General features: G+C 48.5%; 2 protein-coding genes across 3 annotated transcripts; both read right to left on the reverse strand.

Moving 5' to 3' along the window:
- Positions 1-4,538: 4,538 nt before the first annotated feature.
- LOC109870262 (cystatin-like) lies at positions 4,539-7,196 on the reverse strand. 2 transcript variants are annotated; one of them, XM_031804559.1, is made up of 3 exons: positions 6,833-7,196; positions 5,305-5,409; positions 4,539-4,848 (listed from the first exon to the last, which is right to left on the reverse strand). In XM_031804559.1, exons 1-3 carry the CDS (start codon positions 7,040-7,042, stop codon positions 4,768-4,770), a joined length of 396 nt encoding a protein of 131 aa, XP_031660419.1. In that variant the 5' UTR covers positions 7,043-7,196; the 3' UTR covers positions 4,539-4,767. The 2 variants fall into 2 exon arrangements, with proteins under 2 accessions (XP_031660419.1, XP_020316278.2); XM_020460689.2 differs by having other exon boundaries at positions 5,271-5,409; positions 6,833-7,192.
- Positions 7,197-8,338: 1,142 nt separating this feature from the next.
- Positions 8,339-12,574, reverse strand: LOC116357468 (epoxide hydrolase 1-like). Its single transcript, XM_031804996.1, has 3 exons — positions 12,399-12,574; positions 11,733-11,846; positions 8,339-9,248 (listed from the first exon to the last, which is right to left on the reverse strand). The coding sequence occupies exons 1-3, from the start codon at positions 12,542-12,544 to the stop codon at positions 9,047-9,049; spliced, it is 462 nt and encodes a 153-aa protein (XP_031660856.1). The 5' UTR covers positions 12,545-12,574; the 3' UTR covers positions 8,339-9,046.
- Between the last annotated feature and the right edge of the window lie 195 nt (positions 12,575-12,769).

The raw sequence follows: 12,769 nt of genomic DNA on the forward strand, positions 1-12,769 counted from the left end.
TCGCCGCCTGGTACGGCACCTGCACTGCGTTCTACCGCAAGGCTGAGGGTGGTGCGGTTTGCACAACATATCACCGGGGGCAAACTACCTGCCCTCCATGACACCTATAGCACCTGATATGCCACAGGAAGATAAGAAAAAAGAACCACCAGAGCCACTGCCTGTTCACACCGCTTCCATCCAGAAGGCGAGGTCAGTACAGGTGCTTCAAGCTGGGACCGAGAGACGGAAGAACAGCTTTTATGTCAAAGCCATCAGACCGCTAAACAGCAATCACTAACTCAGAAGCTGTGCCTATATGGAGACCCAATCACTGGCCACTGACATATTGACCAGTCACTTTAATGTTTGCATATCTTACTCATGTTTATACTGTATTTTGTGCCATCTATTGAACATTGCCTATGCCGCTCGGCCATCGCTCATCCAGATTTATGTACATATTCTCATTCACCCCTTTAGATGTGTGTATTAAGTAGTTAGGAAATTGTTTATTACTGCACTGTCGGGAACCAGAAGCATTTCGCAACGCTCATATTAACATCTGCTAACCTTGTTACAAAATGAGATTTGTAGGCCTACCAGTGGGGGGGGGTGTGTGAGCTGTAGGCCTACCAGTGGGGGGTGTGTGAGCTGTAGGCCTACCAGTGGGGGGGGTGTGAGCTGTAGGCCTACCAGTGGGGGGGGTGTGTGAGCTGTAGGCCTACCAGTGGGGGGGGGGGGGGTGTGAGCTGTAGGCCTACCAGTGGGGGGGGGGGTGAGCTGTAGGCCTACCAGTGGGGGGGGTGTGAGCTGTAGGCCTACCAGTGGGGGGTGTGTGAGCTGTAGGCCTACCAGTGGGGGGAGGGGTGTGAGCTGTAGGCCTACCAGTGGGGGGGGGGGGGGGTGAGCTGTAGGCCTACCAGTGGGGGGATGGGGGGGGTGAGCTGTAGGCCTACCAGTGGGGGGGTATTACCTGTAGGCCTACCGGTGGGGGGTATTACCTGTAAGCCTACCAGTGGGGGGTATTAGCTGTAGGCCTACCAGTGGGGGGGGGGGGGGTGAGCTGTAGGCCTACCAGTGGGGGGGGGGGGGGTGTGAGCTGTAGGCCTACCAGTGGGGGGTGTGAGCTGTAGGCCTACCAGTGGGGGGTGTGTGAGCTGTAGGCCTACCAGTGGGGGGGGGTGTGAGCTGTAGGCCTACCAGTGGGGGGGGGGGTGTGAGCTGTAGGCCTACCAGTGGGGGGGGGGGGGGGTGAGCTGTAGGCCTACCAGTGGGGGGGGGTGAGCTGTAGGCCTACCAGTGAGGGGGGTGAGCTGTAGGCCTACCAGTGGGGGGGGGGGGGTGAGCTGTAGGCCTACCAGTGGGGGGATGGGGGGGGTGAGCTGTAGGCCTACCAGTGGGGGGGTATTACCTGTAGGCCTACCGGTGGGGGGTATTACCTGTAAGCCTACCAGTGGGGGGTATTAGCTGTAGGCCTACCAGTGGGGGGGGGGGGGGTGAGCTGTAGGCCTACCAGTGGGGGGGGGGGGGGTGTGAGCTGTAGGCCTACCAGTGGGGGGTGTGAGCTGTAGGCCTACCAGTGGGGGGTGTGTGAGCTGTAGGCCTACCAGTGGGGGGGGGTGTGAGCTGTAGGCCTACCAGTGGGGGGGGGGGTGTGAGCTGTAGGCCTACCAGTGGGGGGGGGGGGGGGTGAGCTGTAGGCCTACCAGTGGGGGGGGGTGAGCTGTAGGCCTACCAGTGAGGGGGGGTGAGCTGTAGGCCTACCAGTGGGGGGGGGGGGGGGGGGGGAGCTTTAGGCCTACCAGTGGGGGGGGGGGGGGGGGGTGAGCTGTAGGCCTACCAGTGGGGGGGGGGGTGAGCTGTAGGCCTACCAGTGGGGGGTGTGAGCTGTAGGCCTACCAGTGGGGGGTGTGTGAGCTGTAGGCCTACCAGTGGGGGGGGGGGGGGTGTGAGCTGTAGGCCTACCAGTGGGGGGGGGTGAGCTGTAGGCCTACCAGTGGGGGGGGGGGGTGAGCTGTAGGCCTAACGTGGGGGGGGGGGTGAGCTGTAGGCCTACCAGTGGGGGGGGGGGGGGTGAGCTTTAGGCCTACCAGTGGGGGGGGGGGGGGGGTGTGAGCTGTAGGCCTACCAGTGGGGGGGGGGGGGTGAGCTGTTAGGCCTACCAGTTGGGGGGGGGTGAGCTGTAGGCCTACCAGTGGGGGGGGGTGTGAGCTGTAGTGGGGGGGGGGGGTGTGAGGCTTGTAGGCCTACCAGTGGGGGGGGTGAGCTGTCAAGGCCTACCAGTGGGGGGGGTATTACCTTGTAGGCCTACCAAGTGGGGGGGGGTATTAGCTGTAAGCCTACCAAGTGAGGGGGGGTATTAGCTGTAGTCTACCAGTGGGGGGGGGTATTAGCTGTAGGCCTACCAGTGGGGGGGTATTAGCTGTAGGCCTACCAGTGGGGGGGTATTAGCTGTAGGCCTACCAGTGGGGGGGGGTATTAGCTGTAGGCCTACCAGTGGGGGGGGGGTATTAGCTGTAGGCCTACCAGTGGGGGTTATTAGCTGTAGGCCTACCAGTGGGGGTTATTAGCTGTAGGCCTACCAGTGGGGGTTATTAGCTGTAGGCCTACCAGTGGGGGTTATTAGCTGTAGGCCTACCAGTGGGGGTATTAGCTGTAGGCCTACCAGTGGGGGGTATTAGCTGTAGGCCTACCAGTGGGGGGTATTAGCTGTAGGCCTACCAGTGGGGGTTATTAGCTGTAGGCCTACCAGTGGGGGGGTATTAGCTGTAGGCCTACCAGTGGGGGTATTAGCTGTAGACCTACCAGTGGGGGGGTATTAGCTGTAGACCTACCAGTGGGGGGGTATTAGCTGTAGACCTACCAGTGGGGGGTATTAGCTGTAGACCTACCAGTGGGGGGTATTAGCTGTAGACCTACCAGTGGGGGGTATTAGCTGTAGACCTACCAGTGGGGGGGTATTAGCTGTAGGCCTACCAGTGGGGGGGTATTAGCTGTAGACCTACCAGTGGGGGGTATTAGCTGTAGGCCTACCAGTGGGGGGGTATTAGCTGTAGGCCTACCAGTGGGGGGGTATTAGCTGTAGGCCTACCAGTGGGGGGGTATTAGCTGTAGGCCTACCAGTGGGGGGGGGTATTAGCTGTAGGCCTACCAGTGGGGGGGGGGGTATTAGCTGTAGGCCTACCAGTGGGGGTTATTAGCTGTAGGCCTACCAGTGGGGGTTATTAGCTGTAGGCCTACCAGTGGGGGTTATTAGCTGTAGGCCTACCAGTGGGGGTTATTAGCTGTAGGCCTACCAGTGGGGGGTATTAGCTGTAGGCCTACCAGTGGGGGGTATTAGCTGTAGGCCTACCAGTGGGGGGTATTAGCTGTAGGCCTACCAGTGGGGGGTATTAGCTGTAGGCCTACCAGTGGGGGTTATTAGCTGTAGGCCTACCAGTGGGGGGTATTAGCTGTAGGCCTACCAGTGGGGGGGTATTAGCTGTAGACCTACCAGTGGGGGGGTATTAGCTGTAGACCTACCAGTGGGGGGGTATTAGCTGTAGACCTACCAGTGGGGGGTATTAGCTGTAGACCTACCAGTGGGGGGTATTAGCTGTAGACCTACCAGTGGGGGGTATTAGCTGTAGGCCTACCAGTGGGGGGTATTAGCTGTAGACCTACCAGTGGGGGGTATTAGCTTTAGACCTACCAGTGGGGGGTATTAGCTGTAGGCCTACCAGTGGGGGGTATTAGCTGTAGGCCTACCAGTGGGGGGTATTAGCTGTTGGCCTACCAGTGGTTGTTACTTTCAGAAGCTCATTTTAAAGTTGTTCCGTCCTACTTTCCTTGAATGCCAGGCTGTGCACCATGTTGTCACCAACAAAAAAGCCTAATTCTAATGGTACTAGTCACATTTCTGTAGCCTTGTATGAAGCCAAGACAAACATTGTTTAATCAAATTTAAGAGCGATTTCAGTTATTTGCCTAGCAGAAGGCATCACTGCATTAGACTGATATATCACAAGCCAATTACCACCACTAACCAGTACTCCCTGTCTATTTTCCTGTTGCTCTTTAAATGGCTTTAGACTGCGTTGTTGGTTAGGGGCTTGTAAACATTTCACCTGTTGTTTCTGGCACATGAGCTATAGCCTGCATACAAACTACTTTACCTTACTACCTAATAGTAATACTAAGCGATAATGCCAAGGGAGTTGTGGTATATTGGCTATACAACAAAGTGGAGGTGCCTCATTGCTATTAGCAACTAGCTACCAATGTAATTAGACCAGCAAAATAAGTCAGCCAAACACACTAGGGCTGTCAACCAATCACATTCAGGGCTGTCAACCACCCAGTTTATAATCCTGCATAAATAACACCTTTTTAGTAGTCCCTCCTGACCTATTTAGAGGTTGTGATAGACAACCTCAATGCATGAGCCTTTGTAACATTGGTCTGTCCTGTGAATCATTGGGCGGGTGACTGAACGTTACATTTCTCAACATTCAACTATTTTTCACAAACTGGGTCCGTCTAAGATTTGTTCATCTAGCAACAAAATGAAACGCGTGTAAATGTAACAAAACAGGTTTTATTTGGGTCAACTGTTGCATAGCGCTTACAAATGATCATCAACACAGCAGTTCTTATTTTAAGTGTTATATTGGTATGGGAATCCAATACGTAGGAAAATGAGTTGGATTCTCTGAATAGATCATAGATGAGGTGGATCTGTTCAGGTAAGACTAACACCACTGGTAATAAATACTAGACAATTGAAGTCTGTCCTCCTGTGGGTCTTCAGTCCTTGCAGGCTTCCTTGATCAACTGCAACCCTCCCAGCCAGGGGTGGCTCACCATCACAAAGGTGCACTGGTAGGTCTGAGGAAACAGGAAGCAACAGGAGTTGGTATGATCACACACCTTCAGCAAGCATAACACCTGACAGAACGTTTGTTGGACATTGCATCTGACAGCCTGAGCTACAAATCACCTTGCATCATAAACAATTTAATATTTGTAGAGTAGTCAGGCAAAATGTACCCAGAATTAATCATGGTTTTGATGCCCTCAAACACTGCCAACAGACATTCAATAGAAATGTCACCTGAAATGTCCTATTGCAACAAACTCAATACTGAGCCAATAGTGAAATGGTTAACACATTACAAGTAGGATTTCCTAACGGTTTATAAGTAGTTACCAATGTGTTCACTGTTTAACAGGTTATAAACTAAAAATTAACCATTCTTAAACTGTACATGTAGGAAGCACTGAGCTGAAGTGACAGTGTTAATACAAACCGATCTGGGACCAGGCTAGCCTAGTGGTCCTCACCACAGCTGGGCCCGGATGCACAGCGCAGTCTTTCTCCACACCTCCCTTCCTGCACAGGGTCCTGGCCATCTGCACTGTGAAGAAATACTTCATCCCAGCTACCACCTGTAAGCAGAGGATGGTCAGCACGTCAGACCACGGACATAGAAATCACCCATCTTACTTGTATGAGGGACCCTTTGTAGTGATTCATTGATGAATACAGAAGAACAAAGCTCCACGACTGAGTCGCATCTCTTGCAACCGAACCAGTAGCACAAACGACCAGACGGCTTAGGTAGCAACCTTCTGTTTCTGACGTTACTCTTTCATACTTCAACGAGATGTAGTATGAACACTTACCAAAATATGTCAATAATTGACTGTTGGTAACCTGTATAGAAAGTGACAATGCCCTCGAAGATATATTGGCATGGTTGCCGGCCCCCGGTGCCAATATATCCTCCAAACGCCGGCTTCCCAGGCATTAGCACTTAATGCACGCGGTAGAAATACCCTTCAAGCCAAGCAAAGGCCTATTCAACAACACCATGGTGTATTCCTATATTAACTTTACGTCATAAAAGCAGTGTGGTCAGATTAAATGACATGGACAGAGGGTGTTGCTGTGAGCAGGGTTGATCCAAGCCTTCAGACCTTACAATAGCAGTCAAGCACCCAGGTAAACACCGCGATCACACACACAAGTTGTTACCTTTCTACCATTTCTAGAGCCATCAACACATACAAATATATTCACCACACATTGGAAATGACCAACAAAATGAAATTAGTTTGTTAAGTGTAAGACAGTGCCGCCATCTGTTGGTAAATGTTAATTACTGCAACGCGAGTGTTTTTACCGGTGTGCTTGAGATACCTGGAGGTATTGCAATGTACTGAACAAGACTGGTTACTCGCGTCAATGCCTCGGTCTCGTCATTTAACATTCAAACAATTTGTTGCGATTGAACTGTAGTTGGTAAACTTGCTAGCTACTTCGAGACAAATTAGTGTACACTTCCCGATCATTTTACACTCCCTAGCAGCAGTGGAACAAGAAACCCAAATTATCACACTTGAGTTAGAGTGAAGAAAGTGACAAGTTAGTTACCCAGTAAAATACTACTTTAGTTAAGGTAGGAAAATAATGTTACGTTCCTTACATTAAGCAAACCAGAGATCACGATTCTTGCGTTTGTCATTAATGGATAGGCAGAGACACACGCCAACAATTAATGAACTAAGCATTAGTGTTTAATGAGTATGCCAGAGCGCAGGAGTTGACCCCACTGCCTAACAGAGTTGGTCTGGTTGCCCTCATGTGTAGAGCGTTGATGACGGTTGCTGGCAACAAACTGGGTTTTTTGGGGCCGACGTTTATTGACACCGGTCCTATTAGACATGTGTCGTACAGTAACTAAAACATTGACCATTCTGCCCCATTCGGAGTGTTAATAAATTCACTGGTCTATATTAAGATATTTCAACCGTGGAAACTACGCTACAACGACCAAATTTGTCTTCGTTCAACTGATAAGGGACTGACCTGTTTCTGAGCCTTGACAACCTTGGCCACTTGCCAAACATACGGGTCGTTTGTTCCCTTGTTGTATTCGGCCACGGCGAACTGCAGCGCATCTCTAGTAGCTTGGTCCTTCATATCTGCGTCCACGACGCCACCCGGTGTCCCAGCGGCGCTCGTCATGATGAATGCCACCGCGAGCAAAGGAACGACGATCTTCCAATCCATGAGCATTTTTCCCGTCTGATATCGGTCTTCATTGCAACTCTGATCGTATCAAGTAACGTTACACCACAACAAATCCTCGCCTCCGACGACTTTTATATGAACGTGTTGAGGTCACTTCTGATTGTTGAGAGGTGGGGCTTGATTCTGATTCCACTAATCACTTCAATTAAAAACCTAACGCCTCCATCACTCCGACAGTGAGACATTTGCGCTAATTGTGTGCAACAAAAGTTAACCATTCACCTTCTGCTATCATTTCTGTCAAACCATTTAATGCATACAGTTTAGAGTGGCATGCCCCGTTTTATTTGCTTGGTTGTAGGCAACAGCTATATAACTCATAATGGAAATATATTATGAAATGAAAGCCTGCACAGCAATGGATTTCTTAAAAAACAATTTCTCTTTTTTTTTTATATAAGTGACGCTAAACTAAATAGGACTAGGCTTTATTGTCTTTAGGGAAGATTGGCTATTTATACATTCTAGCATTAAGCCTACTGTTAGACCACAGTTAGAAGTTACCAGTGTCTTTGACATTAGACAGTGGTGACTTACAAGCTAGGCCTGTCAAACTCATTCCACTGACGGCCGAGTGACAGCTGGTTTTTGTTTTTTCTTTCAATTAAGACCTAGATAACCAGGTAAGGGTAGTTCCTTACTAGTTAGTGACCTTAATTCATCAATCAAGAACAAGGGTATAAAACCCACAGACACTCTGCCCTCCTTGGGATGAGTTTTACACAATGTCCGCTTAACCCGGAAGCCAGTCAAACTGAAGTGCTGATCTAAAGTCAGTTTGACCTTTTATGTCACAAAGACTAACATTACATGGACAGAGGGAACCTGGTCCGAGATCAGCACTAAGACAATTTGTGACTACAGACAGAGGTGTTGACTGAACAGATTGACATGTCTACCCCTCTCTCTGTCAGGGACGACTCTCTCTCTCTCTGTAACCCAGTCCAGGGACTATGTTTCTATAGAGGTTCATATGAATGACTGGCATCACCTCTACAGAATGATTGAAATGGATATGTTGTCTGGTGTAGCTTGGGTATGTGCTGTAATGAAAGCAGTGTTGGTGTTGTGACTGTATATAGCCTCCTAAGTTACTTGTCATCTGGTTGAAACTGTATAATGTCTCATCTTGGTTTTCTTTTGCTTAAAATGTTTCTGACACCATCTTTCTGAAATATACAGTACTGTATGTCAATCTAAACTGGATCACTAAATTACATGGTTCATTTGAATTATACACATTTTGCAGCATACAAAAGTTTACATTTTGTGTTCAACATCTTGTGAGTTATTGACTTGATGTTAATTTAATTTGTTTATTTGGATCCTCATAAGCTGACCCCTTAGTGACTGCTGGTCTTCCTGGGGTCCACGGAAAATTCATCATGGTTTCTGGGACATAGATTAGGCTTAATCTAGACCTAGACTAAAAACCATGCTCAATGGAACACTACCATTGAAATATACTTTTAGTCCAGGACTAAACTTAAGCTGTGTCCAGATCACTCCTGGGAACCAGTCCCACAAATATCAGACACTAAACAGGAAGTGTCAAACTCGTTCCACAGAGGGCCGAGTGTCTACAGGGGTTGTCGCTACTTGATTAATGAATAAAGCATAGGAAGACACTACAGCACAAACAACAGCACATGTCCAGGACATTACAGTACCTTTTTTTGCAATCTGGAAGACATCAGTATTGAAGTGCTGATCATTTCATTATTACAGTATAGGTCCATTATGTTGACTGTATAGCCTTAATATTACACCAACACAATCACTGAGCATGATCATATTGCAGTGTTAACATCACTGATTGACCAAGTATTTACCTGATAATCAGACAGTACTTCTAATTTTTTATCTTAGTTTACCATTTAAATGTTTTTAGTACAAAGCTACAATTCCAAGCTGTAGTGTCACGTTCTGCTGGTTTTTCTTCCAGGCACTTGGCAGGAGTGGAGAGTCGACCTCTTGTATCCATCAACTCTACAACTTCTCCACCTTCTTCACAAACTGCAGCAGGTCGTCAGCCAGGAGCTGTGGCTCCTCGAAGGCAGCGAAGTGGCCTCCTCGGGGCATGTAAGAGTAGGAGTAGATGTTCCTGAACTTGGCTCTAGCCCACAACTGGGGCACGTGCATTAGCTCGTTGGGGAACGCAGCCAGGCCTGTAGGAACATACACCCCCGTACTGAGGACAAGAGAACCAGGTTAATAAACACAGCCACGTGTTTACATTCCCTGTAGGAACAGCCCGTGTCATATTAAATGGACAGGCCCTGTAGGAACAGCCCGTGTCATATTAAATGGACAGGCCCTGTAGGAACAGCCCGTGTCATATTAAATGGACAGGCCCTGTAGGAACAGCCCGTGTCATATTAAATGGACAGACCCTGTAGGAACAGCCCGTGTCATATTAAATGGACAGACCCTGTAGGAACAGCCCGTGTCATATTAAATGGACAGACCCTGTAGGAACAGCCCGTGTCATATTAAATGGACAGGCCCTGTAGGAACAGCCCGTGTCATATTAAATGGACAGGCCCTGTAGGAACAGCCCGTGTCATATTAAATGGACAGGCCCTGTAGGAACAGCCCGTGTCATATTAAACTGGACAGACCCTGTAGGAACAGCCCGTGTCATATTAAATGGACAGACCCTGTAGGAACAGCCCGTGTCATATTAAATGGACAGACCCTGTAGGAACAGCCCGTGTCATATTAAATGGACAGGCCCTGTAGGAACAGCCCGTGTCATATTAAATGGACAGGCCCTGTAGGAACAGCCCGTGTCATATTAAATGGACAGGCCCTGTAGGAACAGCCCGTGTCATATTAAATGGACAGGCCCTGTAGGAACAGCCCGTGTCATATTAAACTGGACAGACCCTGTAGGAACAGCCCGTGTCATATTAAATGGACAGGCCCTGTAGGAACAGCCCGTGTCATATTAAACTGGACAGACCCTGTAGGAACAGCCCGTGTCATATTAAATGGACAGGCCCTGTAGGAACAGCCCGTGTCATATTAAATAGACAGGCCCTGTAGGAACAGCCCGTGTCATATTAAATGGACAGGCCCTGTAGGAACAGCCCGTGTCATATTAAATGGACAGGCCCTGTAGGAACAGCCCGTGTCATATTAAATGGACAGACCCTGTAGGAACAGCCCGTGTCATATTAAATGGACAGGCCCTGTAGGAACAGCTCGTGTCATATTAAATGGACAGGCCCTGTAGGAACAGCCCGTGTCATATTAAATGGACAGGCCCTGTAGGAACAGCCCGTGTCATATTAAACTGGACAGACCCTGTAGGAACAGCCCGTGTCATATTAAATGGACAGGCCCTGTAGGAACAGCCCGTGTCATATTAAATGGACCGGCCCTGTAGGAACAGCCCGTGTCATATTAAATGGACAGGCCCTGTAGGAACAGCCCGTGTCATATTAAATGGACAGGCCCTGTAGGAACAGCCCGTGTCATATTAAATGGACAGGCCCTGTAGGAACAGCCCGTGTCATATTAAACTGGACAGACCCTGTAGGAACAGCCCGTGTCATATTAAATGGACAGGCCCTGTAGGAACAGCCCGTGTCATATTAAACTGGACAGACCCTGTAGGAACAGCCCGTGTCATATTAAATGGACAGGCCCTGTAGGAACAGCCCGTGTCATATTAAACTGGACAGACCCTGTAGGAACAGCCCGTGTCATATTAAACTGGACAGACCCTGTAGGAACAGCCCGTGTCATATTAAACTGGACAGACCCTGTAGGAACAGCCCGTGTCATATTAAATGGACAGACCCTGTAAGAACAGCCCGTGTCATATTAAATGGACAGGCCCTGTAGGAACAGCCTGTGTCATATTAAACTGGACAGACCCTGTAGGAACAGCCCGTGTCATATTAAATGGACAGGCCCTGTAGGAACAGCCCGTGTCATATTAAATGGACAGGCCCTGTAGGAACAGCCCGTGTCATATTAAATGGACAGGCCCTGTAGGAACAGCCCGTGTCATATTAAATGGACAGGCCCTGTAGGAACAGCCCGTGTCATATTAAATGGACAGGCCCTGTAGGAACAGCCCGTGTCATATTAAACTGGACAGACCCTGTAGGAACAGCCCGTGTCATATTAAATGGACAGGCCCTGTAGGAACAGCCCGTGTCATATTAAACTGGACAGACCCTGTAGGAACAGCCCGTGTCATATTAAATGGACAGGCCCTGTAGGAACAGCCCGTGTCATATTAAACTGGACAGACCCTGTAGGAACAGCCCGTGTCATATTAAACTGGACAGGCCCTGTAGGAACAGCCCGTGTCATATTAAAATGGACAGGCCCTGTAGGAACAGCCCGTGTCATATTAAAATGGACAGGCCCTGTAGGAACAGCCCGTGTCATATTAAACTGGACAGGCCCTGTAGGAACAGCCCGTGTCATATTAAACTGGACAGGCCCTGTAGGAACAGCCCGTGTCATATTAAACTGGACAGGCCCTGTAGGAACAGCCCGTGTCATATTAAATGGACAGACCCTGTAGGAACAGCCCGTGTCATATTAAACTGGACAGACCCTGTAGGAACAGCCCGTGTCATATTAAACTGGGCAGGCCCTGTAGGAACAGCCTGTGTCATACTGGAGAACTCTGCCACCACACATACAAACTCACTTATTATCCAGTCTGTTGTCAGTGTTGGTCTTTAAGTTCTCCTTGTAGAACCTCATGGAGGACACGATGGAGCCGGTGGTCCAGTAGATCATGATGCTGGTCAGGGTGAACTTCCTTAGACAGGAACCAGGCTTTCTCAATGAACCAATCAACAGCCCTGGGTTTTATTCATTCTCCAATAAGAAACACTTTTTCCAGTTGCAAAATGTTTTGCTACAGTGTGCACTAATAAATACAACCCAGGAAGTCCCTGTTTCAGTTTTTCCCGTTTGCTGTCATGTGAAAAGGCCTGTGAATGGATGCTATCAAGGCAACATGTGCATGTAAATAGAATAGGTTCATTGTTTTGCTGGGACAAATAAAGTTGTATTGTTTTGGCAGATCTGACTATCATTTGATTACTGTTGTGTTAGCCTTTTAAAATGATAAACTTGGATTAGCTAACATAACGTGCCATTGGAACACAGGACTGATGGTTGTTGATAATGGGCCTCTGTAGATATTCCATAAAAAACCTGCAGTTTCCAGCTACGATAGTGATTTACAACATTAGCAATGTCTACAATGTATTTCTGATCAATTTGATGTTATTTTAATGGACAAAAAATTAGACCCCAAACTTTTGAACGGTAGTGTATATTTGTCAATTCACAACCCAAAGTAAACAGGCTGAACTGTAGCTTGTACCTCTCTAGCCCCCCATCTTCCAAGTCCCTGTTGTTGAAGTCAGTCCAGGTGGAGAACTTCTCCAGTATGTAAGCAGCCAGGCCTACTGGAGAGTCATTCACTCCACAACCTGCAGGGGGAGACATTTCACAATATGATTAGTACGTACTACTACAGCTAAACTATCAGAGGTCTGTGTGTCCTTGCATTAATGTATTTGACCAGGGAGTCATACTGAAACCATGGTCTCTTTTACAGCCCTGAAATACATACAATACACACGAAATACAAACCCAGAATGAAAAACAATAATAATAAACACATTCATCAGTAATAAGGTCATCACTCAGCTTTCTGAATTGCCCTTGAGT

Source organism: Oncorhynchus kisutch, linkage group LG25 (genome assembly GCF_002021735.2).
Source record: "Oncorhynchus kisutch isolate 150728-3 linkage group LG25, Okis_V2, whole genome shotgun sequence".
Taxonomy (NCBI): domain Eukaryota; kingdom Metazoa; phylum Chordata; class Actinopteri; order Salmoniformes; family Salmonidae; genus Oncorhynchus; species Oncorhynchus kisutch.

Excerpts from the sequence above, each read along its gene's own strand:
- LOC116357468 (XM_031804996.1), bottom strand. The coding sequence starts at position 12,544 with ATGTCTCCCCCTGCAGGTTGTGGAGTGAATGACTCTCCAGTAGGCCTG. Across the intron at positions 11,847-12,398 it reads TACAAGCTACAGTTCAGCCT|GAAGTTCACCCTGACCAGCA; the intron begins GTTTACTTTGGG and ends TTCCTGTCTAAG. Across the intron at positions 9,249-11,732 it reads GACAACAGACTGGATAATAA|TACGGGGGTGTATGTTCCTA; the intron begins GTGAGTTTGTAT and ends TCTTGTCCTCAG.
- LOC109870262 (XM_020460689.2), bottom strand. The coding sequence starts at position 7,042 with ATGCTCATGGATTGGAAGATCGTCGTTCCTTTGCTCGCGGTGGCATTC. Across the intron at positions 5,410-6,832 it reads TTGTCAAGGCTCAGAAACAG|GTGGTAGCTGGGATGAAGTA; the intron begins GTCAGTCCCTTA and ends CTCTGCTTACAG. Across the intron at positions 4,849-5,270 it reads GCTAGCCTGGTCCCAGATCG|ACCTACCAGTGCACCTTTGT; the intron begins GTTTGTATTAAC and ends CTGTTTCCTCAG.